The sequence below is a fragment of the Rhamphochromis sp. 'chilingali' genome, assembly GCF_963969265.1.
Source record: "Rhamphochromis sp. 'chilingali' genome assembly, chromosome: 18".
Taxonomy (NCBI): Eukaryota; Metazoa; Chordata; class Actinopteri; order Cichliformes; family Cichlidae; genus Rhamphochromis; species Rhamphochromis sp. 'chilingali'.
The window spans coordinates 23,247,917-23,274,515 of record NC_137945.1 but is presented as its reverse complement, the minus strand read 5'-3'; the positions used below and the strand labels follow the sequence as shown (position 1 = coordinate 23,274,515).

Sequence of the window (26,599 nt, the reverse complement as noted above, 5' to 3'; positions counted from 1 at the left end):
ATCTGGTGATTTAATGCAGTTGGGCACAGGTTTTCGCTCAGCTGGCTGAGCATGTAGTCATATATCGCAAGGCTGAAAGCGGGGCGATCGTGACTCAAGAGTTGGGAGTTCGCCTTGTAATCAGAAGGTTGCCGGTTCGAACCCCGGCTTGGACAGTCTCGGTGGCTGTGTCCTTGGGCAAGACACTTCACCCGTTGCCTACTGGTGGCGGTCAGAGGGGTCAGCCTCACCTCTGTCAGTGCGCCCCAGGGTGGCTGTGGCTACAATGTAGCTTGCCATCACCAGTGTGTGAATTAGTGGACGACTGGATATGTAAAGTGCTTTGGGGTCCTTAGGGACTAGTAAAGCGCTATATAAATACAGGCCATTTAACCCTTTCACTCCTTTGCTTTTTTTCCTCCTATCTCTTCTTTGACATCAAGTCTGTCTTTGTATGGACCGGCATTGTTCTCCTTCATTTTGTACATAACCTTTTTGGGGAACAAAGAAAAAGCAAGAAGGTATTGGAACCGGAGAATGAACGTTTTGCGGTGCTGCAGATGCTTGCGTTTGATGCATTGCTTTGATTGTTTTGCCACGAGTACCCGGCATGCAATGCGCGAAAGTCACGTGGTCTGTCAATCTCTATAAAAGAGCAGTGTTACGGGGGAGCGGATGAGAGCAACAGGGGTCAAGCGAAGGAACGGTGTTTGTCCAGTTCTCTCCCGTGCACGAGAAACATAAAGAACTTGCCTACTTGTGTCTTGCTTTTGCTGTGTAATTAAATTGTCTTGAACGTTCCAGCGAATAGGTTTAAGCTTCAAACCTATCATTAATAAAGAAAAAAAAAACACATAACAAAAAACAAACAAACAAAAACACAAGAAAACTGCTGATGTGCACCCCTCCTCTTAAAATTCTAAGAAAAAGAAAAGAGAAACTAACTTACTGTCATGTTCCTGGGTCTGTTGAGGCTTTGTGTTTCATGCCGCATGTCTTATGTTGTCAAGTTTATATTGTCTTGTCTGTGTCTCATGTTTCCTGTTTTATTTTGAAGGTCTGTGTCCTATGTCAGTGTAGTCAGCTTTGGTTCCATTGTCTCATTATGTCAGACTTGTGTCAGGTGTTTCCACTTCCCCTAATCACCCTTGTGTGTATTTAGTCTGTGGCTGTGTCCCAATTTAGAGACCGCACGCTTGGAGTATGCATTTTGAGTGCGATTACGTCATCGCCACACGACGACAGCTGTCCCAATTTGAAGTGTACTTCAAATGCAAATGTAATATATGTGTGAAGGAGCGAAACAAATGCCAAGATGTAAAAATATTTTAAAGGGGATATTTTAAAGCGCCCTGAGACGACTTTTGTTGTGATTTGGCACTATCTAAATAAAATTGAATTGAATTGAATTAAAAATATGACAGAGAACCCCCTGACCCCAACCTAGGGCCTGATAAAGTAAATGTTTTGCCCCAGTCAGTGCTGCTCCCGTCCCGCAATAAACCGTTTTGCCTGACATTTCAGTGTGTATGTCCCACACAGCTGTATATGCTGAACAGACGGCAAACGGAGAACTGCTAAAACAGAAGTGCAGGATGGTGGGGAATGTAATCCATGTTGCATTACAGGGACCAAGGAGAAGCTTCTTCAGTTCAGTTCTGAAGAAGCTTCTCGGATGAGAGGTGAAACGTCTTCAAGCAACTTAAAGAAGTCCAGACGCTTTTCTTTGCAAGCTCCTTTGACAACAAAATAACTTAAAGCAAAGATTGGGAAACGTAAAGTCCGAAGTCTTTATATTAAGGGCCATTAGTCAAACAATACTGTTTGCTCTGGGTCTAAACAGAGCGCGTTGTGTGTGACGTCTTCTTTTGCGCATGCGGGCCGCTTTGAGCGTTCATACTAGAGCGCGTTTGCTGTCGCATTTTATTTGTAGTGTGAACAAGCAGACAAAAAAATTGGATTTGATCAAAAAATCGGAACTGTGCATTAAGACCTGCAGTGTGAATGTAGCCTTATACCTGCTTGGTATTGCGTGGAGAAAAGCAACCTCATCCAGAATTTGGCACAGGTTAACAAGGTCGCTATCACCTGTGATGGATGGACCAGTATTGCTCAGGACCATTTCCTCACAGTGACTGTTCACTACATCTACGAAGGCAAAATGAAGCAGAATGTGCTCAGCACTGAAGCAGTTTATGAGTCACAAACAGGTCCAGTTGTCGCTAAAGAAATATCAAGCGTTGTGGAGCAATTTCACTTGGGAGGGAAAATAATTGCTGCCACTGTAGACAATGCCTGTAACATGGATGTTGCTTTGAAAAAATTGGACTTTTTAAAAGTGTGATGCTTTGCTCATACCCTCAACCTGGCCACACAAAAGGTGTATGACATGTATGTATGTGTATGCAGTTTCCAGCTGGTGTGCCAAAATCCGTTCAGTTGTGGTGTGGCTCAAACGTTCATTCTTGAGCAAAACTGTGCTCAGAGAAAAGCAGCGAATCCTGAGTAAGTAGCGCATGCAGTTACATATCAAGAAGTATTGTTATTCATATTACCTTTTTTATAGTAATTTAAAATATGTTTGTGTCTATCTGTGCTTTAGATTTGCCAGAGCATAATGTAATTCTTGATGTTAAGACGCGCTGGAATTCTCTCTTCCTAATGCTGGAGAGATTTATGGAGCAGTTTGATGCAATCCAGGCAGCTGCTCTGGATCAACGGTTGAGGAAGCCTATAGAGAAGGACAAGTAAGTGAATGACATGAGCATCACTTGCAAGAGCTAAATTACGTCAGTTACCTTTAACATTGTGAATATTTTTCAACAGGGTAGAAAGGTTCACGCACACTGATTTAATCAAGGCAGAGGAGTTTATTAAGTGCATGCAAGTCCTGTACACGTCAACCATGTGTGTCTCAAGTGACAAGTCACCCACGTGCAGCCAAATCATCCCCATCCTGGCCAAGCTGGAGGCACATTTCAGACGATGTGATGAAGACAGTGTTTTCACCTCTTCAATAAAAGAAAAAGTCTGGGGTAGTCTGCAGAAAAGATATCAGGTATTTGCAGACAATGTCAATGCGCATGAAAAATAGGGTTACCTTTTTTCAGTATCAGCTCCTATGTTATATCTTGTTTTACTTAAAGGATGAAAACCTTCAGAAATTTCTGAAGGAGGCCACGATGATGGACCTACGTTTTAAAGGCAGGCTAGATGGTGAGGCAGCTACTGACATCTGGGACAGGTTGGAGAAGGCAGCAGTTGCAAATGCCACAGCAGCAATTGCGCAGGTATTTTCATTGTGTGTGTGTACAATCTTGTCCTTTTGCATCATGATGTAGTTTCTATGTTGAAGGAATGCTCTTTTACTATCTGTGTGTCCATAGCCTCCCACTGAGGACCCCAAAGCACACAGCGAGGTGGATGATGCTGACATGGACAAGCCAGAAAAATATGTAATTTCAGATTTTTTCTAACACAATCACTACATTCTAAAAGTGATCTTTATTTATTTTGCAAACCTCACACATCTTTTTTTGTTGTTTTTCAGCTAAGTAAGGTCCAGAAGTCACCCTTAGAAAAGCTGTTTGAGGATGAAGACAGAGAGCTTCAACAGGCTGCTTCTCAAGCGGGTAGAGTCCCCTCAATCACAGAGCAGGTACAGAAGGAGCTTTAAATATACAAAAGACTGCCAGGAATTACCTCTGGACAAGACCCTGTGGCCTGGTGGTGGAGTAAGAGGGATACACTCCCCAATTGATCTGCCATATCAGAAAAATACTTGTGTGTCCCAGCCTCATCAACGCCTTCTGAAAGAGTTTTCTCTTGTGCTGGGCATGCCATCAGCCAAGAGCGATGCCGTATAGCTCCAGAAAAGGCTAATATGATTATCTTCTTGCCAAAAAACTGCTAAACATCACAGGTTTCATGACAAAGTTTGTGTTTTCAATTGTTTAAGCACTGGCTCCAACCAAAGACGTTATGTTTTATTGACAGAAAGGGCTAACTTTGTTATAATTTTGCTTAAAAAAAAAACTGGGAAAAATAAAAACACAAGAGGTTTTTGGACGAAGTTTGTGTTCTTTATTCTTTAAGCACCGGTTCGAGCACCGGTTCGAGCACCGTTTAAGCACCGGCACCGTTTCAAAAGTACCGTTTTGGCACCGGTATCAGATAAAACCTAAACGATACCCATCCCTAGTGACACAGACAGAAAATGACACATGGAACTACAAATACAACTATACTACACAGACACAACCGAAGAATAAATCCTTAACATGAATAAACAGACACATAGAATTCTAATAATAATCAAAGAACAAGAGTAACAAACCGATCATTCAAAAATAAACCAAAACATTAGAACTCAAAATACTGGGTCGCACCGACCCAGAACCGTGACAATATGAAACAGGAAAATACCGCCGTGTAATCCATTTATGTCAACAAAGTAACTAAATAAATACCACCTTTTTAAACTGTAACTGTAACGGAATACAGTTACTCCTATTTAGTATTTTAAATACGTAACGGCGGTACACGTATTCTGTTACTCCCCAACACTGATAACTAATACAGTTCCTGGTGAATTTGTCATGAATGATTGTGTTCATATAAAAGCACAAAAACTGTCTTTAAACAAATGAGGAACAGTTTAGCGTGGTTACTTGTGTCAATTTATTTATTTTGTTATTTAATCTTTTGATTCCATATGTGAGGAGTTTTGTGACAGACAATCTGTGAACTGGCTACGAAGCCACTCTTTTATTAGGACCAGAACTCTGACCAATAAAATAAAAAAGACATTTTGTCAAGTTATTTGTGTTGGATGCTAGCTACCTGCTAAGTTTAGATAATGTATTTGTTATGACCTGGGTGGCCGGTGTGTTTGAGGAGCGGACCCAAAAGCAGAAAAGAAGAGGGAGAGTAATGAAGTTTAATAAAAAGCGAGCCTTTTATTCTGGCTGTTAAAAAATGTAGAAACAAAAAGGCAATGGCGACAAATAAACTATACCACTGAACTAGTGAAGCTAAAGCCAGACATGGAATGTGCAGCTACTAGTGCTTTGTGTACTAAAGCTGGTAGGTCTAAATGTCACCCCAGAAAATTCTTTCTCTTACAAGGAGGAGGGGAGCAAGTGAATCAGAGCTCAGGGCACAGAGACTAAATAGGTCTTAAACAGACCATTTATTCCAGAGAAGGAAGAAAAAAGAGAATTAACAAACACAATTTTAAAAGATACTTGTGCAATAAAAACATTCTCTGTATGCTAAAGTCTCTGTTGACAGGAATAAATATACTTTACACACCAATACATAGTGAGATCAAGACAACACAAACCATAAAACAAATACAAATTTCCACTCTGTGACACATAAACCTGAGAAAAACTGAGACACACACGATTTTCCAGAAGCCTTAAAATAAATATGGTCAGTACAACAAATGCTCCCCTTTAGATTCACCCCTGCCTGCTCCAAGTATGATTGTGATGTGGGGTGGTTGATGTCAGCAAGCTACCAATTTAAACATCGTATCAGATAAGTGTAAACGATACTGGCTCTGTATTTACTTGGTATTGGATCAAAACCAAAAATTTGTAGTGTGGCACAGCACTGCTGTGAATGAAAGAAAGTGTGAATGTTGAATGTTTTTGTTGAAATTTCCAGGCAAGTATATATATGTTAAATGACAAGATAACAAGATACACATATTTTCAGTTGTGTTTCTATGGGTGTGATCCTTTCTCTAAAGAAAACAAACCCTGCTCCTGCTGCAGGTATTACTATGTTAATGTTAGTTAGAAAAACTGCTTTAAATCCTGTTTGGACATTAGACTTTAATGTTGCTTAGACTTTAATAAAGATGTAACTGGTTAGTATATGATGTATCTGATGACTGATATGGTATGAAATTTACACTTCAGTAGTTTGCTTCTCTTCAGAGAGCTCTGAGTTTGATTCGTGTGTTCATATATGTGCATAAAAGGCTGACTAAATCACTAGAGATCATATTTAGATGACATCATGTGTGGAAGAAAGGAAATTGCAAAGGTTTGTCACAGAGATTTGTGTGCCTGTACTCACACAGGTGGCAGAAACTTTGACTGATAACAAACTTCCCCAATGTGTTTAAATGTTTCTGCTTTTATTTAATCAGTCATTTATTGGTTGATAAATAGATTTACATGTCAGCCAAAAGCTGCCATATAAATGGGTTTCTCTGCTGTGTCTGGAGTGGTTCTTTCAGTGCCAACAATAAATCATATATTGTGAGAAGCTTCACCACAATAACGACAGTTTGTTGTGCAGTGACATCAGGTGAGCTTAATAGTTTCAATTGATTATTTTACATCTGCTGTCAGGAGATGTTAAAACACATCACAGATTTGCATGTTCATGTGTTAGTAAACTGAAGTATGATGCATGTGTCCACATCTATATTTTTATCCCGGAAGTGGAAATCAGAGGGGTGCTACAACTGGACAAAAACTAAACACAAAAACTAACAAACAAACAAACAAAAAAAAAACCTGGGGCACTATGACCCTGTCACAGTTCGCTTGAGGACTCACACGCAGGACTCAGAAGCTTAGAGGCACAATGTAGAGATTTATTACAGTTCCACCAGGTGTATATACAAGTAGTCCAGGGGTGGTGCTATATACAAAGTGGTGACAGGGAAAAAGGCTCCGGGGGAATCCAGGTAGGGAAAAAGACACTTGCTCCTCTTCAGACAATCTCCACTCGCAATCAGTCTCTCTCCAAACACTCGCAAAAACAGGAATCCAATCAGGGAACACAAGGTCGATCCAGGGGATCTATGTACAGAACAAACACACGTTAGAAGGATTGCGCAGAGAAACGAAAGTGAACTTGCTCTGAGCTAGGCTGCACTGATGCGAGTCACACGCAACGATCCAGCGAAGAGTAGAAGCCACTCCCTGGCTTAAATTCTGCCTGCACTGATGAGGCCCAGGTGTTTCCTCTTCAGAGGGGCGTGGGCCGAGGGCGTGAACCCGCAGTGAGTTCTGCCCTGGCAAGAAAGAGATAGAGAAGGCGAGAGGGAGAGAGAGAGAGAGACAAAACCACTAATCAGCGGCCTGCTGATCCTCCGGGCCGTGACAGACCCAGGAGGAGAGCAAGACATGTAAAGACGAGTGAAGGCTACAAAGAACTCTGAGGTGAAGAAACTGAGGTGAAGAAAATACGAGAACTGTAGTGACGTAGCATTACATTAACAAGGAATACGCACATGAAACCTATAAATGTGTCTCTTTTACAGTTTAGTGAAATTACACAAACAACATCCTGCCACTTTTTAAGTTCATTTTTTGTCTTAACTTCACCTGTAATAACTGTTTTCAGGTGATTTCTTGTGGTTATAACAAGAAGCAGAAGTTGAAGGAGGAACTCCTTTTTCCACAAAAACAGAAATAGTTCTGCAAAATGTAATCTCCACATACTTCAGCTTTTTAAATTTGAGTCTTTATGTTCCTGCCAACATGTTTTGTATCTTCTTATGGGATTTGTTATTCATATGGGAGCAATCTTGAAATAAATGTCCAGCTACCATTGGGTGAAACTCTGTAGGCTATGGATGTATACAAAAAGTGTGACATGTTGTTAAAAGTGATCAGAGTGTTCAGTAAGACAAGAAAAGCACTGTGTAAATCCAGCCAGCAAACTGAGAAGAAACATATCAAAAAGGGGGTTTGGGGGCTCAAATGATTAAATTGGAACCTGAGCTATTATTTCAATGAGTGTGGGAAACACACATGAAAAATTTCCCAACACTGCTTTGAATGTGCAGACTATAGTAGTTTGAAATAAGCAGTGCTTGTCTGGGGTAACACAGGTCGTGATACTGTGTGATAACACGTTTGGCTCCAAAAACAATTATTATAAAAATAAATTTATGTTACAGTTTTGCGACAGAATGATTGTGAGCCAACAGCATGTCTCAGGAGTGAGATATAAGATTTTAAAAGTCTTTATTTAAGGGAAAAATGCAAGGTCAAAAAGTCAAAGCATCCAATAGTCACAAATAATGAAGATCAGATTGTAGGACAGAAAAACTTGATCGGACAAAACAAAGTAAAAAGACAACTGAAATGAGCGACTCTGAGTACAAGGGACATGTTGAAGGAATGAGGAACAGGTTAGTGTGTGAGTGAAGGGTCAGCACAGGTGAATGTGGAGGCAGGCAGGTGGGAGTGGCAGTGTCTGAAGTGTCAGCAGAGTGCATGATGGGAACATAAAAAGCAGATTGACTGAATAAAGAAAGACAGAAAACTAAAATTTGCTTTGACATGACAACATCTAAACAGAGAAGTGTTTCACTAGCTCTGTTTCTGCTGAAATGACACATTGACTTTTACTTTGTCGTCTCTCGTCTGTAGCAGTCTGATCATTAGGTAAGACATTTGTTTTAAAATTTAAGCAATTGTGCATTTTACAAAAAACCCAAACACCTTATAAAAGATAATTTCTGGTTTGATATTTTATTTGTGTAATTATGTATTTTCTTTATACAGGTGATGAGTTTTGTGACAGTCCAGTCTGTGAACATCATGACAGGCATCATGTTACTGAGTCTCCTCTTTATTCCAAGTGAGCCGTCTCATTACAGTCATTTACAGTCTGACAGATCAGTGCAGATAGAGAAACTTTACAAAGTCACACATTTTATATTTGTAAGTTAAGTGAAACATTTTGTACCGAAGGTGTAGAAAGAACAGGAGAAAAAAGCAAATCCATGACACTTAAAGTCAGTTTTGTAAATATGAATTTTCTCTTCATTTAGATTTTCAACTTTTATTTTTTACTCTCTGGATTCCCAGACTCTTTGGCTGCTTGTCCTCCAAACATACACCTGTTCATCACGGCACCAACAGAGATGGAAGCTCTGAGTGGATCTTGTTTACAAATCCCATGTAACTTTAGTGATGCTGGACCAGTAAAGTTTGACAGCACAAGACCTGTGTTTGGAGTGTGGATTAAAAATAATTCTGATATTTTTGCACATCCAGAAAATGTGATTTTCAACAGCAGTGGGACAGTTAACATCTATCCAATGAATATTACAGGAAACCTGAAGGAGAAAAGCTGCACCACTCTGTTTTCCAATTTAATCACAAATTATGCAAACACATACTACTTCAGAATTATGAACTGGCCGTTCAAGGCAACAGCTTCTTGTGATCCTCTTAAAATAACAATTAAAGGTAAGAGAGTTTCATTTCATTCTTATTAAGAATATAAAGTCCAATCATTAGCAGTTTAAACATCAAAAAGCATTATGGTCAAATAAAGAGGCTGATATCACTCTGTTTATTTGACCACAACTGTAAAGTGAACTGGAATGCAGAATATTATAATAATATTATAATAATATTATAATAATATTATATTTTGTATTCTTTATTGTGAACAGTAAAATTGGAATTCAGTCAAAAATACGTTTAAAAAGTATTTAACAGTGCTCTGCGGTAAACATAGGTTTTAAAAATCTGTACTGCACACTGTCAACAGATATATTTACCACATATTACTCAAACCTCCTTGAGGTCAATACCAGCTTGTTCAGAAGACCTTAATCAGCTTGTGCAAAGCCCTTAAAAATGAACACAACTTCAGCAAAACTGCAAGAAAACTGAAAATTAAAAATCAAAGAGAAGAAATCATTCAAATGAATAAGTAGTGACTCCTTCACAAGTTACTGATGCATCAACACAAACTAACTTCCTGACACAAATCTATCTTTACATCTCTTTCCCAACATTCCCTGCACTTAGAGGGGACGCAAAAGGAGAAATCCTTTCTGTTAGTGATTAAAAACTTAAACAGGTTTTGCATATTTGTCACTTCTGCATGTTTGAAATGAAATAAAGTTCACGATTAAACAAATATAACCTAAGTAGATTTAAACATTCACTTTTTAATGGTCATTTTATGTATTTGGGGACATCCAGGGTTTAGGCAGACCTATCTGACCCTGTATGAAAGATGGCACTTTCTTTAAAAACACATCGCAACCACATTTTCCCAAAATTTTCCAAGCAAGACCAAAGCATTACATTTTTAGGGGGATGTAAGGTACTGAGTTTGTTTGTTCTTTTTTTTTTCTTGCTGGTGCGTTTTGGACCTTTGTCCTGCTGCATAACCCAAGTGAGCTTCAGGACACAAACAATTGGCTGGAGATTTTTCTTCAGAATTTTCTGGTAGAGATCAGAGTTCATGGTTCCATCAATTAGGGAAAATCATCCTGAAGCTGCCTCAGACTGTCACACAACCACCACCATGTTTGATTATTGGTATAATGTTCTCTTGATGAAATGCTTTGTTAGTTTTATGCCCGTTGTAACAGGAAATTTCAAGTTTCATCTTGTTACTCGAAAGAGTATTTTTGGCAGATGTAAGTTGTGCCTTTGTGTTCTGTTAGCTCTATTTATTTTCTCCTTAAACTTTCCCATGGAGACCATTTATTGCCCAGTTGCGTATTCTTATTTTTGAATCATGAACTCTGACCCTAACTGAGAAAAGGGAGGCCTGCAGTTCTTTGGATGATGTTCTGGGGTCTTTTGTGAACTCCTGGATGAATCATAAATACACTCTTGAGTAATTTTGGAAGGTTGGCAAGAAACTTCACCACTGTTCCAGATTTTCTCCATTTTGTGGATAATGGTTCTCACTGTGGTTCATGCGGCATCACAAAGCCTTAGAAATGCTTTTGTGATCCTTTCAGCCTATAATATGTCAATGACTTTGTTTCTCAGCTGGGTCTTTAAATCATGGAATAATGTGCTGCTGTTTGAGGAGTAGTCTGGGAGTAGTCAGTAATTGTCACATCTTGTATTGTTTTTATTCAATGTTGTCACGTTTTTCTATCCTTTTCTTGACTGTATTATCAGTGTACAAACTGTGTTTAATGTGAAACCACAGATTCTCCTTGGAGGCCCAATATTACAATCCCAGGTGATCTGAAGGAGAAGGAGTCTGTCACTATAACCTGCTCAGCTCTCACTCCCTGTCCACACTCCCCTCCTCAACTCACCTGGAATCTCCAACAAGACTCTCCTAACGAAATAGAGGAAAACACAGATGGAAGCTTTACAACTAAAATCCAGCAGAACATCACTCTGTCAGACACATATGATGGAAAGAAGATCAGCTGCTCTGCCAGATATCCTGTGAACCAAGGAAACGACACCAAGACAGCAAAGACAGAAGAGACTCTCAGTGTTTCATGTAAGACAATCAGAGTTTGTTGTTGAACTGAATCCCATCGGACAACATGATTTATGTTTTTCTCTCCAGATGCTCCTAAAGACACCTCAGCATCCATCAGTCCATCAGGTTTGGTGTCAGCAGGCAGCTGGGTGAAGCTGACCTGCTCCAGCAGAGCCAAACCTCCAGTCAGCAACTTCACCTGGTTCAAGAAGAGCAGAGATGGAGCTGTGAAAGTATCTGAAGGAGAGATTTACAGCTTCAATGTAACAGATGGAGGAGTTTATTACTGTGTGGCAACTAATGATCTGGGTAATCAGACATCAGCAGAGATTCATGTGACTGTTGGAGGTAAAGGCTAAAGTCATAAATGTGTTAGATATTCTCCAAAATGTTCCTTTTTTTCTTTTTCTTTCATCTAACTTCAGGTTGTGAACAAGAACAGCCTCGATCAATGAGTCAACATTAAATCATGCTTTATTTGTTTTTTACTTGCTGTTTTCTGTAGGTCATGTTTCATCCCAGTGTCCATGTATAGGAGGAATCATTGGAATCATTGTACTCTTAATCTTACTCTGTTTGATTGTCTTTGTTTGGTAAGTATCGTCTATCTAAGCAAAACACATGAGTCAGTTAGTTAATTTTATTTTTACCTTATAATAAAGACTGTTTTTTCCATCACACTTGACTTTGCTCAAACATATATTTAAACTAAAACAGAATATAGTTAATACAACTGTCTCTGACGTCTTCCAGGTGGTTGAAGTCAAAGCATCAAACTCAACAACAGACTCAGGTAAGAAAACTGAAATACAACACGACCTGTAGTGTTACCTGACTCTTCAGAAAAGTATTTATTGTAATACTTCTATCAGAGCAGTCTAACTATTTAACACTTTTGTTGTCTTCACATTCTATACATAGCTGTTGCTCTCAGGGTCAGAATTGTCCCATTATCACCAAAGATCTAAAATAAAGCCATTTAATTTTAAATGCCAACACCATTTTGCATGAAAAAAACCTGTATGGGAATACCAGAGTTTTCCTTTTTCCCAGTGCAGAATGACTGCATTCATCCAGTTGCAACCACTCATTATTATCTTAAGAAAGCTGCCATATTATGTGTTTCTCTACAGCAACACATAACAAACATTTATGTCTGAATGGAACCAGCTGCCTGTTGGGTGTTACTTCAGTGCTAGGGTTGTAGAGTTATGGCAGCCACTTCACTCAATTGTCCCAGACCTCTCTTACGGCGGGGCATTAGTATATCTGGAATGTGTTTACAATGCTTCACTTGTCACACGCCTTATTCCTAAATGGATTGATCCATATCTGCCATCTCCAGAATGGCATGTTGTTTTCTGATAGCTAGTGAGATTACCAGATGAAATGTTTGGACAATTTTCTCAAAAGGGGAAACTGCATATATTTTGGGTCGTAGAGCCATCTCTGTGACATTTAGTGGTGCCATGCTCCCCTAGTTGTCATATGATGGTGTGGATTATGTTATCTTGCCATTTTTTGTTATACCCTTTGAATTTGAAAAACCAACATCTAAGGGGTTTTCTGTTGTTAAACACATTTTAATGCCGTTTTTGAAACAAGGAAAAAAGGAAGGTTAATGTAAAATGTCTAAAAACATGAATAAGAATAGACCCAACTCACAGAATCATAGAACCTTCTGTTGTTTTATTTCAACAGATTCAAATAACTGAACGTCAGGTTGATGAAGAGCCAGCAAGTAAAACAGAAGGAGAGGAAGAAAACATCCATTATGGAGAGATCAATTTCTCTACGCTGGGATACGAAGTGCCCTCTGACTCAGTGCGGGACAGAGGTGAGCAGCAGGATACGGTGTACGCACAGGTGAAAGTCAACAAGCCAGAAAACAGCTCAACACAGAGTGCTCTTGGCCAAGAGGAACTTTTTCCTGAAGAAAAATTGAGAACTATAGTGGAATAACAAGAAGAAACTCGTCCAAATGACTGCAAGGAAACTCTGTTACTCTGATTTCTGGGTAACATCCGTCCCTACTTTACCTTCCACCATTTAATCCTCCCCTCCACCTTCCATCTTCTTGAGTTCCAAAGTCCTCCTACAGACTACCCAATGATGCTGCCTACCTACATTCTCCTCCGACACCACCTCACTGTCTCCTGTCTCTTTTCAGATTGCAACTTCTGTCCACATGTGTACAACTTCCTCCACTTTTATTCATCATCTTATATTCCTCCTCCTTCCTGAAGTAGATGTCAACCACAGCTATTTCAGTCCTGTTCATAAAATCCACTATTTGTCCTTCTCTTCTTAAGACCATACTTACCCTAAATCTCTTCATAGCCCTTTTTAACTTCACCTAATAGGTCATGGGAATTTCTTTTTCTACTGACATCCAACCTGTGGGGAATACACACTGACAACAGCAAGACATCACAATTACCATGAATTCCAGGATTAAATGATTCTAATCCCTTTTCTTCAGCATTTTAAAAAAGTCAGCATGCTGCATTAATAAAATAAATACTGCAGATTCACACCACCAGGTGGTGATGACCTGACATCTCTGCTACACTTTTTATCCAAGTGTTTGGATAAAACACATTTGCAGTTTTTTGATACTTTTCCTTAATCCTTCGATGTTAAATGCATCTCACTGTGTTGAATGAGTGTTTAGGATAATTATTTTGTATGTCTTGCTTTGTGGTACATAAGAATGAATGAGATTTGAAAAATAAAATGTAATATTGTTACACCTTGTGAGTCCATATGTGTCTTACTTTAATATGGAAAAATGCCTACCATTTATAATCTGGAACAAAATAAATAAATAAAATAACCCCAAACCAACTGCAGAATCATTGGTCGCTGTTTTATTTTGTATTCTGACTGAAAGACCCTGATGATATGTGGAATTACTGGAATTCTTTGTATTTCTAGGACAGCTTGACTCTGAGGAAGTTCTTTCACAGAGTTTATTCACAGAGTGTAAAAAAGTTCAGTGAAGAAGATGTTGATGAATGTCAGACTTTGCAGTTAAACACTTATAAATTTAACACGTGTGTCTTAGGCATTTTTTAGTCAGCAAAGCTTTCCACAACATCAAGCAAATAAAATCCAAGAATTTGAATAAAAGATTTAATAATTACATTAATTCCAGTTGTAATGTATTGCCACTTCACATTTGCAAATGTAAAGAACACAAAATACAACTTATTAACTGCTTAATTTCATAATTGTATTGTACATATACAATTAAAATAAAGGGTTATTCTATTCTATTTGATAAGGCAGAGTTCTTAATTTAATATTTTTTAATAAAACATGCTTTAATGGCAACCCCTTAATTTTCACTAACATTTTGGCAAAATCCCACTTTGTCAAAAATTGTACTTAGTTTATTATTGTGTGATGAATCAGAAGTATCACAGTATCACATTTAATCTTTACAGAATTGCTTTCAGGATGGTTTTGTTGCATTTGGACATCATTTGAACAACATTTTTGTTAACTCTGATACATTTATACCAAGATATCTAACATACAAATAAATCACAGGAGAGCACACACAGCATCTGAGCATGGAAAAACTGTATAAACATGATCATAAACAAAGGAGCTATATTTAATCACCAGGAAGAAATAAACAGCAGTTAAATTGAGTACAGTATTTAATTTAGATTTGAGAAAAATTAAATGTGATTTGAAACAAATATTTTTAATGTGCAGGTAACATATTTGTGTCAGCAACTTTTTTTCTGTTTTCTGCTTTGAAGTGTGATACTTACCAAACAAAAACCATTAAGCAGAATAACATTACAGAAGTAAGAGGTCAACAATCCAAATGATTCCACCAATAAGTGGCCACAGTGTGACTCCAGATGAAATGAGACCTAAAGAAAAGATCAAGTAACAACAATTAATTTTGCATGGACACAAAGAAAAATTCATTTGAGAACAGATCTTGGCTACAGCTGTTACCTGCAACAGTCACACGAATCACTGCTGATGTCTGATTACCCAGATCATTAGTGGCCACACAGTAATAAACTCCTCCATCTGTTACATTGAAGCTGTAAATCTCTCCTTCAGATGCTTTCACAGCTCCATCTCTGCTCTTCTTGAACCAGGTGAAGTTGCTGACTGGAGGTTTGGCTCTGTTGAAGCAGGTCAGGTTCACCCAGCTGCCTGCTGACACCAAACCTGATGGACTGATGGATGCTGAGGTGTCTTTAGGAGGATCTGGAGAAAAAAAAATGAAGTCCTTTAAACATTTTTTTAATGACAGGATAAAAAAACAACAACCAAACAACGAGTGTCTTACATGAAACACTGAGAGTCTCTTCTGTCTCTGCTGTCTTGGTGTCGTTTCCTTGGTTCACAGGATATCTGGCAGAGCAGCTGATCTTCTTTCCATCATGTGTGTCTGACAGAGTGATGTTCTGCTGGATTTTAGTTGTAAAGCTTCCATCTGTGTTTTCCTCTATTTTGTTGTGAGAGTCTTGTTGGAGATTCCAGGTGAGTTGAGGAGGGGAGTGTGGACAGGGAGTGAGAGCTGAGCAGGTTATAGTGACAGACTCCTTCTCCTTCAGATCACCTTGGATTGTAATATTGGGCCTCCAAGGAGAATCTGTGGTTTCACATGAAACATTTCGTTACACCAATAACGCAGGAAATAGAGTCAAGAAAAAGATGCAGATCAGTGATACCATTGGATAATAAAAAATATACACCGTATGTAGTGGACAAAAAGTATTTGCATACATTTTTAACATGTTTTTAATTTTTCGTGGTTCTCTAAATATGTTTGAAGAACTAAAAAAATGTGTGTAAAAAAGTAAATAAGATATTGTACAAAATACCATTGCAAACTATGTTATGATTTTCAATCGCTGTCAGAGAACAATGCTCTTTTTGTATCTCATTGTAAGCACAGGCAATAGTGGAGAACAGAGAGAATCGCAGTAGGATTCTAGTTTGTGATGACCATTAGTTATTTTCCTTTGAAATCAACTTGTTATACAAACATGAATATGCATTCACATTGTGTATTTTGCATTATTGCATTCATGCTTTAACTGATATTTTAATTTGTTGCTTTGAGTTTTACTAGAAGGAGCCACTAAGAGTTTTTTCTTCATTTGCATGATTTTTTTCGATTTTTAATTTTCTGTTTTCTTGCAGTTTTGCTGAAGGCTTGTTCCTTTTTAAGGGCTTTGCACAAGTAGCTTAAGGTCTTCTGAACAAGATGGTTATTGAACTCTGTGAGGTTTGGATAATATGTGGTAAATATATCTGTTTGTTAACAGTGTGAAATATAGTTCGTATTTTAGGTTTTAAAAACTGTGTTTACTATACACTGTAAAATAAATTGTAATATAAAAGTATTTTACTGTGTATTTTACAGTTTTGCACTGTTCTTCTAGAACATCATTAAATTTACATCAATAGACTGTGATTTTACATTTCAAATGTAAATTAACGTAAAATCACTGTAAATCTAATAAAACATAATTTTCTTGTTTTTTAAATGCATGTCTGTACATATGCATACTTAGATTGTTAAAATACATTCACAAATGTATCATCATTTCACCAATATTTGTCCGTTATTTGAAAGATTGAACTGTTAAATTCAAATGTAATGCTATGGAAAAATATATAAAATGATTCTTATAAACTTTTTTTACATCAAATAATAATTATTATTATTGTTACTTAGGGCGATCGTGGCTCAAGAGTTGGCAGTTCGCCTTGTAATCAGAAGGTTGCCAGTTCGAGCCCCAGCTCAGAGACTCTCGGTCGTTGTGTGCTCGGGCAAGACGCTTCACCTACCACCTACTGGTGATGGCCAGAGGGGAATTATAAAGTGGAATTGTAAAGCACTATATGAATGCAATCAATTATTATTTAAACCAACTGTTAACTGTATATTTTTGTACATTTCAGTATTATTATTCATATTGCCGCATTCATTGACCTTGTTTATAGGTAATTTCATTGTTTAATCACGTTAAAATGTTCTTAATTTAATGTTTAAAAGCACTTGAAAAAGGCAAAATCCCATGTAAAATTAGGCAACAAACTGTATTGTCATTACTGAAAATAACCGTATTTTTATGAGAAAGTTATTTTCTGGTATTATTTTGGCTCCCCAGCTGCCGGAATATTACTTTTTTTTAGGATTTTTTTTTTTTTACGGTGTAGAGCACTTTTGAACACATTATGAATTGTTTTTTTTTTCATCCCCCATGTCTTTGTTTCTCATGAAATGAAGTTACAATTTTCCATTACAAATCAATTAAACAGGTTGATTTGCACATTTGACCACAACTGCTTTGTGTTGTTTACACAAAAGTTGTAGCTGTTTAGGATTTATGTTCTTAATAAATTGAAAGAAAACTTTCTCACCTTTAATTGTTATTTTAAGAGGATCACAAACAGCTGTTGCTCTGTAGGGTCAGTTCATAATTCTGAAGTAGTATGTGTTTGTATAATTTGTGGTTAAATTGGAAAACAGAGTGGTGCAGTGTTTCTCCTTCAGGTTTCCTGTAATGTTCATTGGATAGATGTTAACTGTCCCACTGCTGTTGAAGATCTCATTGTTTGGATGTGCAAAAATATCAGAATGATTTTTAATCCACACTCCAAACACAGGTCTTGTGCTGTCAACCTTTTCTGTTCCAATTTCACTAAAGTTACATGGGATTTGTAAACAAGATCCACTCAGAGCTTCCATCTCTGTTGGTGCAGTGATGAACAGGTGTGAATCTTGAGGACAAGCAGCCAAAGTGCCTGGAAAAGGTAAGAGCTAAATTAAAAGGTGCAAATCTGAATGAAGATAAAAATTATAATGACAAAATCAACTCCAAGAGCCATGGATTTACTTCGTAAAGTATATCTATCTTCACTGATCTTTCAGACTATAAATGACTGTAATGAGACGGCTCACTTGGAATAAGGAGGAGACTCAGTAACATGATGTCTGTCATGATGTTCACAGACTGGACTGTCACAAAACTCATCACCTGGAAAAAAAATATAAAAAGCCATAATTAGACAAATAAAAGATTAAAACAGAAAATCATGTCACAAATTTCTAAACCTAAGGAGTAAATTTAGGCAGTTACTTTTTAGAGTATTATACAATTTTATATAATTACTATATGTAAAAAAAAAAGTCTTACCAAATGATCAGGCTGCTACAGAGGAGAGACGACAACGTAAAAGTCAATGTGTGATTTTAGCAGAAACAGAGTGAGTGAAACACTTCTCAGTTTAGATGTTGTAATGTCAAAGCAAACAGGCCTGTGATGCTTTGGGCTTTCTGTCGTTCTTTATTCAGTCAGTCTTTTTATGTTCCCATCATGCACTCTGCTGACACTTCAGATGCTGCCACTCCCACCTGTCACCTGTCCTGACCCTCCTCTCACATTTTAACGTGTTCCTCATTCCCTCAAAATGTCCCTCATACATAAAGCTGCTCATTTCCATCAGTTGTCTTTTTACTTGTCTTTGTCTGAGCTTTCCAAAGATGTCCAAAGATTTCCAATTTTTTTATTCCTGCCAATTCTGAGCTTCATTTTCTGTGACCACTGGCTACTTTGACCTTTGCATACTTGTTTAATAACGTAAATTTAGACTTTTCATTTTATATCCCACTCCTGAGTTGTACTCTTAGTCCATAGATCTGATCACTTAAGACAATAAAATAAAAGTCTCACTTTTCTGTGAATAATAAAGAGCGAACTCAAGTTCATTACAGTATGTGTATGTGAGTACATCCTGCAAAGGCTGCCAGTCTATCTCATGGCAGTTAACCATTCAGGCTCACATTCACAGCTATCTAAATCACCAGTTAATCTACTGGTCTACACTATCTGCATGTCTTTGTATTGTGTAATGAAGCTGGAGTACCCAGAAAGAACTCACAGACAGGCCCTGGCTGGATGGTGGATTCATACTCACGGCCTTCTCGCTGTGAGGCAGTGGTTAGTGTCTGTGTAACTGTTTTATCATACTGTTTTATCACACTTTTAATATATTTATAGAGGTGCTTTTTATGCTAGCCTCCCTGCAGTCATTTGGACAAGTTTCTTGTTATTTAAGACATTTATTTCCATCTTCTTCTATCCTCCTCTGTCCTGTGGCAGTCAAATCCCAGCACAGAGCAGCTGATCTCTTCATAGTTTTCTTCCTCTGCTTATTTTTTAATTGACAGTTCTTAAGTAACCTGCTCTTCATTTATTTCATACAAGAAAATAAATCATATGTGATCTATCATATAGACCTTCTAATTTTGTAACCACCTGTTAGATATTTTAAAGTAAAAGAACAGATTGCTCAGGTACAGGTACTATAGTAAAAAAAAAAACGATCTGAAGAGAGAAGGAGAAGTCTGTTGAGCTTGATGCTTTAGCTTTTACTACCTGTAAGTCCAGAGAGAATTTCTCCTTCTTTATCTGGGACTGGAGACTTTTCCTTGTTCCCATCTTGAGACAATATCTCACATTTTGACTGTTTCTGCAGGACACTCACTTTTCCGAAGTCTGGTTTTTAATCTCCACTTGGGAAAACAACTTGTGCCCTTTGGGTAGTGACAGATTCCTAGAAATTAGCTGTCTCTGATAGCTCTGGTAGCTGGCTTCGTCTTTAGAGATAGGGCAAAGAGCGGGTCCATTCAAGAGGGGCTCAGTGTAGAGCCACTTTTTCACCATATCAAAAGAAGCCAGTTGAGGCGGTTCAGGCATGTGACTAGCATGCCTGCAGTGGACCTTTTGGGTGGGGTAGAACCCAGGTACTCTGGAGAGATTTGGCTGGATAGATATAGGTATATAGCATGTGTCACTTTGAGTTTGATTGATGCCTTTGACCTTGGGACTTTCCCACCTGTCACCTGACTTGAAGTTTTGTTGCATCACTGTTCTGGGTAATACACCAGATCAGGGATGCATCAGAATCTTCGGTCAAAGCACATATGGCTGCTTATAGACACAGATTGATCATGGTAGTTAGCCTGCTTCTGTCAATTTTTCCTATGTTTTCTGTTAAGTAAGTGTAGGTGGCAGCTGGCCATTAGTTGGAGCTTGGAGGAGGCAACTTTAAACTGGGACCTGACATGACTGGCATTGCTCTGCTTAGTTCCTACTGCAGTGATCCTGTTGCTTCTACTCATACTATCCTATTCTGTTATCTTGTAATATTGTACATACGTCAAAGGTTTAACTGACTGATGAAGTACACATTGCTACACATATTATGCACATTATCAGACACATTATTAACTTTCTAAGCTTATTGAATACAAAGTATTCAGCAGCAGTCATGATAAGAAAGCGGCTTGATTTAACAAAGGAAAACTTTCTTCTTGCTCCATGATCAACCTCCAACTGTTAAATGTTTACTCAATATTACTGCAATGTAACAACAAAGTCAGTTTTTTCTAAACCCAAAACATCCCTTTCACATTCCCATAGACTGGGGTTGTCACCGAATTAGCTTCTGTGAGAAAAAAAAAGGCTTTAGGTACTGACTTGCTTTTAGAACCAGCCTTAAGTGGCCTTTAGAGACACTACAGTTTTTACTGTAGTGTAAAAACTGTAGGAATTCCTCCTCTCTATACTTACACTCAATGAGCTCCTCCCTAACAAATGCCAAGTTATTTTCTCCATACTGTTTATATGTGCGTGTAATTTCATCGCAAAAATCCAACATCGGTGTACTCAAGTGCATAAGATGGAAGACAATTAATTCTGAAAAAATACAAACCAAGAGTTGTTTGTTGACAGTATAGTATTTTTTTTAACCTCTTACCACCCACTGGGTCCCTGGTGACAGGCTAGCCATGTCAGATGCCGGTCATTTAAGCGACCAATAATTTTTTGGAATTTAAATTGTGCTGACTCACTTTGTTCAGCACAACCCAGAGTAAAATGAAACATAAAACATAGTAGAACTTATTTTGTTAGACACAAGAACAATTCGAGCATCTTTTTTGGGAGCCAAGCCCAGGCTTAAAAGTTTTGCCGTACCCCTGGGACCAGCGCAAAGTTGTGTGGCAGGTCCTGGCATGGAAGCTGAGGGTCCAGCCAGCCGGAGAAAAGGCCTGGATGTGCATTGGAGCCGCACTACCCCCACAGCGCAGACTTTGCCCCCTGCACAGAGCGTTTCAGGTGTTGCTTATGCAAAAGAGAATTGCAACAATACAGCGTGTTTCTCTACTTCAAGACGCCTGCAACCTTTCACACAGTAAGCATGTCTGTTATAGCCTGCGCTTCATAAATGTCTGTTTGATTATTCAAACCTGGTTTAAAACGTGACTCATTTGTTGTCCAAAAACCTTTCCTCTTGATATGGAAAGTTACTGATTTAAAAATATATGTATATTTTCAAGTTTTTAGCTGGATGTGAAACATATGATAAACTCTTGAGCATATTTATATTGCAAAATCCATAATGGTTATGGCAAAATCTTTACCATAGATCATTTATAGGGAACAAAAAAAAAAAGAGGAAAGGAGGATAAAGTGTCACTTCAGCAAAGCTGCTGGGAGACAGACGTGTTCACACGTTTTTAACAAAAGGCTTAAAACACAAAACTCTAATATCAGTTGCAACTGGTCAGATGATGAGTTTTACTTCTCACTGTCCACATTATGGTATGCTACTTTTGCTCTGTGGGACTGCAAAAATGTCTTTGTATTGATGGTATAAACCAGACTTTGTACTTTTTACTGTTTTTTCTTCTTTTGTTCACTCCTAGGCTGATAAAAAATCCAAAGACATTCGCTAACCACAAACACAGAACCCACTAACTAAATAACTATTAGCCTTACCTTCTGCTTGGATTTTAGATGTATTCCTCATGTTTACAGTCAGTCTACTATATAGGACTTGCTGCTTACACCCTGAGTTACACAATGAGTCTTTCAGATGTCCACAATGGAATAACCAGCTGCACACGTAGTTACACTGGACACCGCATGGTCTTATTTTTATTAGCCCTCGACTCAGTGGCAAAATGCTTACAATTAGTTACGGGGTCAGTTTCCTTTTCATCAGAATTATTTGCCTTCATCCAGACATAAGTTGAGCAATGGTTTTTACCAATTTCTCATTAAAGGGAAGCTGGATTTAAAAAGAACATGGGATGTAAGTTAAGGAAATACAAATATAAGTGTGACTATGGAGCACATCTCCTTCAGCGTTCATGATGACCCAAGTGGATGACATCAGGTGTTTCTCTCAGTCAGCTGACCAACTGTCTAGGGAAAAAAATCAGCTAATAGTTATTTAGCTAGTGGGTTCTGTGTTTGTGGTTAGTGGATGTCTTTGAATTTTTTATCAGCCTAGGAGTGAACAAAAGAAGAAAAAACAGTAAAGATGTAGACTGTGAAAGTCTGGTTTATACCATCAATACAAAGACATTTTTGCAGTCCCACAGAGCAAAAGTAGCATACCATAATGTGAACAGTGAGAAGTAAAACTCATCATCTTACCAGTTGCAACTGATATTAGAGTTTTGTGTTTTAAGCCTTTTGTTAAAAACGTGTGAACACTTCTGTCTCCCAGCAGCTTTGCTGAAGTGACACTTTATCCTCCTTTCCTCTTTTTTTTGTTCCCTATTAATGATCTATGGTAATTAATAAAGATTTGTCATATTGTCCCTATAAAACACCATGTTTTTATAGAAATTATTATGATACAGAGATTTAGATTCTTGTTGCACGTTGTGCATGAAGTAAAAAAGTAATTTTATTAAGAGTGAATGTACTTTTATGTTTACCAACAGCTCGCGAAGTCCTCGGTCCAAACTGACTTTATAGTTTATAAATGTCAACTCAGAAAGCTCCTGTCGTGACCTCTCATCTGCAAGCATGCACAAACACACACACACACACACACACACACACACACACACACACACACACACACACACACACACACACGCACACACACACACACACACACACACAGATTTGTTTCTCTTTTCATGTATATCCTACTACTAAGATGAGTGATTGAAAAAGAAAAACAGCTGTTTCTATAAAGCAAAAAGGAGAAAAAAAAGATTTCTAAAAAGGGAAATTTATTTTATTTATTTTTATTTTATTTTAATTTTCCTCAAACGTGTCAAATATATATTTTTATGTATATTTAAATGTCCACTGAGCTGTGAGCCATGGGGCGGTAATGCACTTTAACATTGGTTGCCAACCAAGAAGAAGAAGAAGCTATGAGCCAGGAGGAAGGGGGTGAGTGAGAGAGGGATTCGTTTATGCTACGATTCAGCACAGCAAGGGAGGGGGTGAGTAACTCAAATATGCTGTTAGCATGTTAGCTGAGCGATGCTACTGTGAACCGAGGAGCTATTATCTTGATGTGAGTTTCTACTCAGGGTTTTTTTCTTCCAATTCAGAGCAGAAATGTTTTTCTTAAGAAACTGGCTGTTGTTTATTTTCCCCACAATTTTAATTTAAAGCTAGATATATTTCTACTGATGAAAATAGTTTGCTAACAGCAACAGGGATGAGTCAGTGAGTCAGTTGGGCTTGTGAATCATGATTCACGAGTCAGTAAAGTGATTCTCGAGTATTGAACAATTCGTTCACAATTCACACTTCACTATAAAGAAGAACTCAGTAAGTACAAACAACCATAGTTTAAGGACATTTTCTAAAATAAAAAGGATTCATCATCTGCAGTTTGTGGGGGAAAAAAAGGTGTCACATTAACCCTTTAAGACCTACCATAGAACCAAATCCGCCACAGCTTATATTATATTTTTACATGCTGTGGAGCCATTTTTGGGAGCATTTCAAGTTGCTATACATCAATACAACCATTATAGCCCAAATTTTAATGATATGTATGCATTAAGTGCATAGTAATTACATAAATTGCAAAAAAGTGCAATAAACTACAAAGAAATTTAAAATCGTTTTTGTTTTTTTAACATATATTTCTAGTTAAAGAAATTTAAGAGGCTTATCCCTCAAAATTCTAAATACAAAAAAGTTGCACAAAATAGTTTCCTACCACAGGAAATTTACTTTAAGTGTCTTCATAGTTTTATTTTTGAAATACACCAATTTTTATATACTGCAGGAAAAATGAAAATAATTAAATAATAAATAAATAATAAATAATAATAATAAAGAAACGACACAGAAAGTCATAGAGTCAAACATAACTTTTAAAAACACCAGTATAAGCTCATAAGGTCCTGATGGTAAAAAACTACATTTCCACAAAATGACGTCACTTCCGGTTTCGGGCAGGTCATGGCGGACATGCGATAGTTCACGCTGATGGATGTAGGAAGTGTTACAAACAGCTGATCGGATCGGCAAAGCGTGTTTCTGGAACATTATGTTTTTGTTGCTGCAAGTGCATTTTATGCAGTTTTTGCAAAGCTTTATGTGGAATATGTCTGTGAAGGTTCTCAGTCATCCAGGTCATCGTAGTCAAAGGAGCTTGCAAAGAAAAGTGTCTGGACTTCTTTAAGTTGCTTGAAGACGTTTCACCTCTCATCCGAGAAGCTTCTTCAGTTCTAAGGTCAAATGGTGGAGAGTCCCAGATATAAACCTAGTGGGAGTAACAGAGGGACAAAAGGACCCCCTGATGATCCTCTAATCGCCTGAGCCAAGGTGTGAAACTGGGTGTGGGTTCCAATCAGCCAGAGTTTCGGGTGTGTTCATTGTGAAACCTGGCCCCACCTTATCATGCGAATTCCTGAGGTCAGATGGCCCAGGATGTGAGTGGGCATTAAGGCGTCTGGGAAGGGATCTCAAAACTGGATTATAGATGGCAGACAGTTGGTGTCGTAAACCCCCGCCTCTGTTCAAAGATGGTCGCTCACAGTGGACATAGATGGCTTCTTTCACTCCTCTTTCAAACCATCTGTCCTCTCTGTCCAAAATGTGAACATATATGTGGAACTATATGTGGAAGGAAACTGTGACCGAGGACAAGCTGATGGCATAAGATGTAAGTACAACTCCTCCGGTTTCATATGAAAAAAAAATTATTGCGCTAGCTTACGTGGTTGCAGTGCTACCGGGATTTAAAAATAGTTACGCAAAACAGAGCGTGCCCGCTCCGACCGGCTTTAAAGGGTTAAAAACAAATCAGTAGATTCACAAATTATGGATACAGACTCTTTTCAGCTATAGAGGTAGAGGTACACTTCATGTACTGATTAACATACAGTTCAAAGACTTGCATTAGTGTGCGCACTTGGGCACCTTTTATTTAGCGTGGTTATAACATTATGGATTTTGCTATATAAATATGCTCAAGAGTCTATCTATCTGTTTGACATACAGCTAAAAACTTGAAAATATACATGTATTTTTAAACCAGTAACTTTCCTTATCAAGAGGAAAGGTTTTTGGACAACAAATGAGTCACGTTTTAAACCAGGTTTGAATAATCAAACAGACATTTATGAAGCGCAGGCTATAACAGACATGCTTACCGTGTGAAAGGACCTTTATGCTGCGCACTGTGACTCACAGCAATGGTCCCGGGTCAGCCCTGACTTTGTGTTAAACTAATCCTAAAGTAATAATGTTATTTCTAATCACTGATATACCACAACTTTATCCTTTCAACAGCTAATGAAAGTTAGGGGACCTAGCTTCTATCGGATATTTATATAGAGATCCTCCAGCTTCAAACTGTATCACCCTTCAAGGACCTGAAGCTCCATAAAGCGCCCCTCCGACAGCCAAACCCATCTGTTCTCCGACTGAATAGTTAATTTTGTGATTGACATGACATTGACCAATCAGATGAAAGGAAAAAAATAGGCTCAAAATTTGTAGTTGAGTGCAGAGTTTCACATGTATTTTTTGGCTAAGTCCACATACAATCTTTTTTACACATACAAATCCTGATTTAAAAGTACAAAAACTGATTTACAAGTACAAAATATTTATGACCACAATTTGAGCCCATAGTCTTTTCTCTGGCTGGCTGGACCCTCAGCTTCCATGCCAGAATCTGCCACACAACTTCGCGCTGGTCCCTGGGGTACGGCAAAACTTGTAACCCTTAGTCCGGCTCCCAAAAAAGATGCTCGAGTTGTTCTTGTGTCTAAAAAAAAAAAGTTCTACTATGTTTTATGTTTCATTTTACTCTGGGCTGTGCTGAACAAAGTGAGTCAGCACAATTTAAATTCCAAAAAATTATTGGTTGTTTAAATGACCGGCATCGGACATGGCTAGCCTGTCACCAGGGACCCGGTGGGTGGTAAGAGGTAAAAAAAATACTATACTGTCAACAAACAACTCTTGGTTTGTATTTTTTCAGAATTAATTGTCTTCCATCTTATGCACTTGAGTACACCGATGTTGGATTTTTGCAATGAAATTACACGCACATA

General features: G+C 38.0%; 1 protein-coding gene and 1 pseudogene across 2 annotated transcripts; one reads left to right on the top strand and one right to left on the bottom strand.

The window, feature by feature from the left end:
• Positions 1-8,522: 8,522 nt before the first annotated feature.
• On the top strand, positions 8,523-13,176 carry LOC308385876 (myelin-associated glycoprotein-like; the record flags this gene model as incomplete). The annotated part of the gene is made up of 7 exons (XM_080865070.1): positions 8,523-8,595; positions 8,826-9,209; positions 10,927-11,232; positions 11,302-11,562; positions 11,720-11,807; positions 11,968-12,007; positions 12,916-13,176. The coding sequence occupies 7 exons, from the start codon at positions 8,523-8,525 to the stop codon at positions 13,174-13,176; spliced, it is 1,413 nt and encodes a 470-aa protein (XP_080721196.1).
• Positions 13,177-13,570: 394 nt separating this feature from the next.
• On the bottom strand, positions 13,571-18,236 carry LOC308385400 (myelin-associated glycoprotein-like; annotated as a pseudogene). The gene is made up of 5 exons: positions 18,164-18,236; positions 17,623-18,006; positions 15,536-15,841; positions 15,193-15,453; positions 13,571-13,611 (listed from the first exon to the last, which is right to left on the bottom strand). The product of its transcript is annotated as a myelin-associated glycoprotein-like (transcript).
• Positions 18,237-26,599: the final 8,363 nt, after the last annotated feature.